At 32.8% G+C, this 6,450-nt stretch overlaps 1 protein-coding gene across 6 annotated transcripts; it reads right to left on the reverse strand.

Moving 5' to 3' along the window:
* Window positions 1-82: 82 nt before the first annotated feature.
* On the reverse strand, window positions 83-3,215 carry LOC106393605 (cell division cycle-associated 7-like protein). Of its 6 annotated transcripts, none has more exons than XR_007317115.1 (6): window positions 2,295-3,215; window positions 2,064-2,161; window positions 1,151-1,978; window positions 439-1,055; window positions 263-373; window positions 83-180 (listed from the first exon to the last, which is right to left on the reverse strand). XR_007317115.1 is itself a non-coding variant. In XM_048742756.1 (6 exons), the coding sequence occupies exons 1-4, from the start codon at window positions 2,361-2,363 to the stop codon at window positions 1,559-1,561; spliced, it is 498 nt and encodes a 165-aa protein (XP_048598713.1). In that variant the 5' UTR covers window positions 2,364-3,215; the 3' UTR covers window positions 83-180; window positions 263-1,055; window positions 1,151-1,558. The 6 variants fall into 6 exon arrangements, 3 of the variants coding, with proteins under 3 accessions (XP_048598713.1, XP_048598711.1, XP_048598712.1); XR_007317116.1 differs by having other exon boundaries at window positions 1,151-1,802; window positions 1,892-2,161; XM_048742756.1 differs by having other exon boundaries at window positions 263-1,055; window positions 1,151-1,802; window positions 1,892-1,978.
* Window positions 3,216-6,450: the final 3,235 nt, after the last annotated feature.

Raw genomic sequence — 6,450 nt, forward strand, 5'->3', positions numbered from 1 at the left:
AAAAGCAGTTTTAAACTTTCACAATCCTTAAAATTTATTCCTTGACCTAAACACTTTAAGAGAGAGAGAATGAAATGATTTACCTTTTGAAAGTGATGTACTTTTCAACCTGTGGTTTCTGCTCGGAGCTAAAAGAATACCATTTTTCATGAGGACATATGTCACTATAGCTTCCCAAATCTGCACACAGAAATAGAAGAGATTAAAGTCAGTACATACCCTTTGCCACAACAAACGGATAATTCCTATGTTTCTTTCACACCTTGAAGCAAAATGGTTGGTTCTTCATTGTACGACTTCAAATTCCAGAGAATAAGACCATTGTCTTCCAGTTCAACAGGGTTGGTTCTAAGAGCATCGTTATATTCTTGACCTATGCAAAACAATAAGATTAGGTACATTTTTATAAAAATCAATCACATGAGTTCAAATTTATACTTTTAGGTTGCATTTCTAATGCCTTTTTCTTTTCAAAATGAACTTCTTCAGATTCAGCAGACATTTGCGATATAATTGCAACCCGTTGTTCGATTGTTAATGCAACCCCATTATTATCTGCTTCAGTTTTGGAAAAATCATCTTTTATCTTCTGATACAGTTCTTTCTCCTACAACAGAAATGTTTTAGAATGAATCTAAGCGTTATTAAACTTAACTGTAAAAACCTAAGTAGATTTTTTATGGTTACCTTAGCTTCTGCTGCATTCAACTTTTCTTCTGCTCTCTTTTTCTTTTCAACATATTTAGGGTTTTCATGGTTATCGATGAAATTCCTCATCAGCCTGATAAATTTATCACAGCATTTAAGCCCTCTTATATATATGTATGTATGTATGTATGTATGAATATGTCTCTATAACGTACGATATGCCAAGCGCTTCATCGCATAAATAATTCAAAAGCTTAAGCTTTTGTGATGAATCCATCTCCGCATACTCAGAAATGCCTTTATGAAACATCTCAGGAGGGAAGTCATCAAGCTTAACTTCTGATTCCGCAAGACACTCTCCAAGAATAGTGAACCACCTATCATCAGTGGCACTAATGCCAACCGATCTACATTTTATTTTAAAAATAAAAAAACTAATCAGATAACGTACACAAAATTTATTAGAGAAAATTTGATACTTTTCAAGAAAAACGATGCTTACATTTCTCCTCTGTCTGCTAGTATAAGAGTCAGTAACTGGATTATCGTCTGGGTAAGCATAGAATGCTCTTGGCTCGTGCTTCTTTCAGATAGAACCTCATGTACAACCGAATGAGCTTGCCCGTCCCTCAAACCCAGAGCCTATTCATAAAGTCATATGAAGTGAGAGGAACTATTAGTGATCTTTAATTATATTCAAAGGATGATACCTCTCTAAACGTTAAACAGAACTCTAAAAACTGAAGCACACTTCCAGCATTTTCAGGGTGCAAGTCAACACTTGAAACAGTGATTGATTGGATGCCCTGTGGTAGCTTAACCTCCGCAAGCTGAAACTCCTCTTTCTCCTTGAGAACGGGTTTGGTTCTTGCCGCAGCATTCTCCTCGCTGCAGCCAGCAGTTGAATCATTTATCCCTTCAGCACAATTCCCTTGTCCAATAACATTTTCCTGCAGATACCAATATCATCAAACAAGACATAAAAGCTATAATCGACACAATACAAAGGATCATAGCTTCGTACCGGTTTCACCTTCCCCCTGTAAAAGTATTTTTCAGAACCCTCTTTTTTGAGGAACTCAGAGACATTGGAACAACCATTTTTCTTAGCTGTGGCTGTCAACATTCCAGTAGGCTTCTCACCTTTATTCTTCCTGGAAGAAAAAAGAAAACAAAATTTAATAAAAGTGCCTTAATATATATATATATATATATATATATATAATGGATGATTTTGACTTACATGCACTTACTACAATTGCAAATTTTCCTACATCTGGGACAAACCCAATTATCATTCAGCGCAACCTCCTCCCCGATCTCTCCGTACCTATTAATTCGAGCCAATACATATCACTAGAGCTTGCACGTTTCTCATAACAAAAGACATAAATCTCAAAACATCAAAACCAAACCTGCTCAACAGGCACTTAGGACAAAACTTCAACCCACATGTCTTGGTTCCCTCCTTAGTCACGCAAGTTCCAACAGCATCCGATCTCCTGTGACGACACTGCAAAATAAAGACCACTTATCAAAATAAAACTTCAAATGACAAGACAAAAAGTTTAATCTAAACGCAGAATTGGACGAGTATCCATTTTAAGTTTCATCATAATATCAAAACAAAGACGAAGGTATATCACTTGGTGACAATATATCGCGTCTTCGATCGTTGCGTCAACAATCTGCTGGTTCGTGCTTTCCATAGCCATACTTTTAAAAAAAAGTTACTCACAAACTTGAAAACAAGTCCTTTTTTTTCTCTCTGGAAAATCTGATGTTTAAGGCTTGGACTAGTTAAATTCAGAGTATATAAAAATTTTAGATTTTAGGATAATATTTGTAGATTACTTTCCTTTTTGGCTACCGAAAACATTTTGAAGGCCAATAATTTAAGATTACAGTAAAACTCTATAAATTAATAAGCGATAAATTGATAGACACTATAAATTACTAATTTTCCTCGATCTTGAAGTGGATCAGTTCAAAATATAACACAAATCAATAAAATATTAATATAATAATGTTTAGAAGCTTCTATGTAAATATATGGTCTCATTAAAATTATAAATTAATAATCTGTTTATATATATATTTTAGATAAATACAAATTAAACATTATATTGTAGGTTTTATATTCACAACAAAATACCTCTATTTTTTTATAAAACTTCAAATATATTTTGATAATATTTAGTAAAATTATATCGAAACCATATTTAAATTCTATAAAACATCAAATATTCACCAAATCATATAATAAGACAATATGAAAGTCAAATTTCTAAACTTTAATTAATGTATATACAGTCAAATCAAAGATTTTATTAAGTTATAGATTTATTAGTTTATAAAAAAGATTTCTTTTTTAGATTTTTTCTATCTTTGAATATTTTTATTAAAAATTACTCACAAACTTGAAAAAAGTCTTTTTTTTTCCCTCGAAAATCTGATGTTTAAGGCTTGGACCAGTTAAATTCAGAGTATATAATTTTTTTAGATTTTAGGATAATATTTGTAGATTTCTTTCCTTTTTGGCTACCGAAAATATTTTGAAGGCCACTGATTTAAGATTACATTTTTGGAAGTTGTATCCTTAATTATACGTACAATAAAGCTCTATAAATTAATAATCGATAAATTAATAGACACTATAAATTAATAATTTTCTTCGATCTTGAAGTGGGCTAGTTCAAAATATGACACAAATCGATAAAATATTAATATAATAATTTCTAGAAAGTTTTATGTAAATATATGGTCTCATTAAAATTATAAATTAATAATCTGTTTATATATATATTTTTTAGATAAGTACAAATTAAACATTATATTGTAGGTTTTATATTCACAACGAAAATACCTCTATTTTTTCATAAAACTTCTATATATTTTGATAATATTTAGTAAAATTATATCGAAACCACATTTAAATTTTATAAAACATAAAATATTCACCAAATCATATAATAAAACAATATGAAAGTCGAATTTCTAAACTTTAATTAATGTACATACAGTCAAGTCAAAGAATTTCTTATTTTATAAATAGAAATATTCAAAGATAGAAAAATCTAAAAAGGAAATCTTTTGTTATAAATTAATAGATCTATAACTTAATAAAATATCATAGTCCCAATATTATTAATTTATAGTTTTTAATGTATTTCATACACATAAGTAAACTTGTGAATCACAAATTTTTAGTCCAGTTACTGACTATTAAATATTAATTCTTTTGAACATGATACTTGATTATTTTTGCTATTTGAACTAGTCTTGCGGTTACACTTTTTTTTTTTTTGTTTATTCGGTCAGGCATTTTTGGTTTCAGTTATTTTGGTTTGTTCACAGTATCACTGAAGTGAACCAGAAAAAATTCGTTTGGTTTTCGGCTAATTTTGGTTTTTACAATTTTACCGAAAGTAACTGAATTTCTTCATCTTAACACGTTTTACACATCCATTGCTGTCCTACCTAAGAGACAACCGGCTGAATACAAAACGGCAGTTCACACACATCTCATCACACCATTTTTTCACACTCTTCCTCTTCATCGTTCAACACTTTAAGGACCAACCACACAACACATAGTCTGAACCTAGCAACCATTTATCTAATCCGTTTCATGCATCTAATATCCTAGTACGCAGATCTGAACAACATGAACAAGGAACACCGAGCAGCAAAAACAACAACACCACACGACATCTCAGCTCGGCTGGAGGGGATGGACGACCGGAAGCTATCTGTTGATGTCACGGCGGTCCGGCGCTGAGGGGAGAGAGACGCCGGCTCGGGCGCGAGGAGAGAGGGACACACAAGAAAACGAGAAAGAGAGGCCGATGAGAGAAAGAGAAAGAGAGAGAGAGAGAGAATATATGACGGCTAGGGTTTCTAAACTCTCTCTCTCTTGTTTCTAAACTCTATGAAACTTGCAAGGTTTTCTTTGGTTTTCTGATGGGGAAGAAAAGAGATGGGGAATTTCTATTTTCAAAAACAGAAAGGAAAACCCTAGTTTTATCCCTAATGGGACTATGCTCAGCGGGCTTCCTTTTAATCCAAAGTTAAATTTGGGTTAAAGGTTTTGGGCAGTTACAAATCTTCCATTATTCACTACAGGAAATATATGGGTAGTAATAGCGGCCGGAAAACACTATGAATTCTATATAATAGCGTTTTCTTAGCCGTTCTGACAGCGCTCGTTATAATAGGTCCGACACTTTTAATATTGGTTTTCTTGTATGCTATAGTTAAATTAGCAACGATAGCTAATGTTTCGTGCTATTAAATTATTTTTAAATTATCTTAAAAATTTATTTTAAAAAATTACCAAATCAAACTAATTTTTTTAAAAATAAAAATAAAAACTACACCTAAACATAATTAAATAATTCAAAATTGAATAGAAAATTAATTGATAATTAAAAGTTCAATTTTATTTATTAATTAAAATCAATATACAAATAATTAATGAACACATTAAACGAAAAATAAATTAAAACATTATACCAAAACATAATTAACCTAAACTAAGCCTCTGCCTACAACCCTAATCCTCCGCCACTAGCTTCCAGCCTCCAGAGCATCCACCTCCTGAGTGTTGTCGTCGCATCACCTAGTCACTGGAGTTGACTTCTATCGAGTTGTATGCTTCAGCCATCAGAGGGATACTTGTCGTTGTTAATAGAAGACCAAAAAGCACCTCATGAACAAGCTTGTAACAAGAAGACAAAAAAATCAAACTTACATCTATTTGTGCTTGGATAAAATATGTTTAAAGGCAGAGTCTTGTAGGTATCTTTGCCTCAAACAGGAAGAATACTTGTCCTCCTCCGCCGTTGAATTAAGAGAGAGATAGAGAGGACAGTGGTCGGTGGGAGAGATGGCTATATCAAGCAACAACTAAAGTCTGGTAGTATCAAGAGACTTTCCGCCCCTCTTGTGTCACCATTCAATCCATCAGTTCTTCCTTTTTGGTGAGTTCATATCCCCTTAATCCGGCTGAGTGATCCTTCCCTTATTTAGGACGTATCAAGTGGTATCAAAGTCACTCAACGGGTGCTATCTATCCATCTTCTCATCTTTCATTTTCTAAACACTTCATCTTCTTTTTTCTATCTCAAATTTGGGCCACTACCTTACCTATCGCCATTCTTCTATAATAAAAAAAAGAAAAAAAAGGAAAAAAAGAAAAAGATCTATCAAAGAAAAAAGAGAAACAAAAGTTTGATTTAATTGGCTAGGTGGTGGAAGAGAAATTCTGCTGGCTGAGGAGAAATCCAGCCTAGGAGTAGTTAATACGGATTTCAAAACTAATTCTCTTATCTTCCTATCTTGTGTTCATCTCTTGTTTGCTTGGAGAAGCCATTGAGTTACTTGATTCGTTCTCTTAGAACTTTGAGAGGAGATTCTTGAGTGACCACTAAAATCCGAAAGAAACACTTGTGTGGGAAAAAAGATGTTTGGACTTCACAAGAAGAGTAGCAACAAAAAATCCCAACAGCAAACTATCTTTAAATCTTTATCTCGAAATTTGTTGAATATTTTTGATAATTTTGTTACTGTGCAGTAAAGGCCAACCCTGAGAAGACCACATAAGATGCCAAACAAGAGGTGCAAAGTGCAGTTCAAATCGTCTAGAGATGAAGCTTATCAAAGGAGGTGATTCCTTCAGTTTGATGTCCAAGAGTTTTGTGATAACTTTGAGAAGGAGATGTTGAAAACCCTTAAGACGTCAGCAAGATCCAAAAGAAGATCACAACCACACATTCACCAGTAGCTGAACCATCAATATTC

The sequence above is a fragment of the Brassica napus genome, chromosome A10 (assembly GCF_020379485.1).
Source record: "Brassica napus cultivar Da-Ae chromosome A10, Da-Ae, whole genome shotgun sequence".
Lineage (NCBI taxonomy): Eukaryota > Viridiplantae > Streptophyta > Magnoliopsida > Brassicales > Brassicaceae > Brassica > Brassica napus.

Coding starts and splice junctions, on each gene's coding strand:
- LOC106393605 (XM_048742756.1), bottom strand. CDS start 2,363: ATGGCTATGGAAAGCACGAACCAGCAGATTGTTGACGCAACGATCGAA. Junction 2,162..2,294: donor ACGCGATATATTGTCACCAA/GTGATATACCTT, acceptor TTTATTTTGCAG/TGTCGTCACAGGAGATCGGA. Junction 1,803..1,891: donor TGCAATTGTAGTAAGTGCAT/GTAAGTCAAAAT, acceptor TTTTTCTTCCAG/GAAGAATAAAGGTGAGAAGC.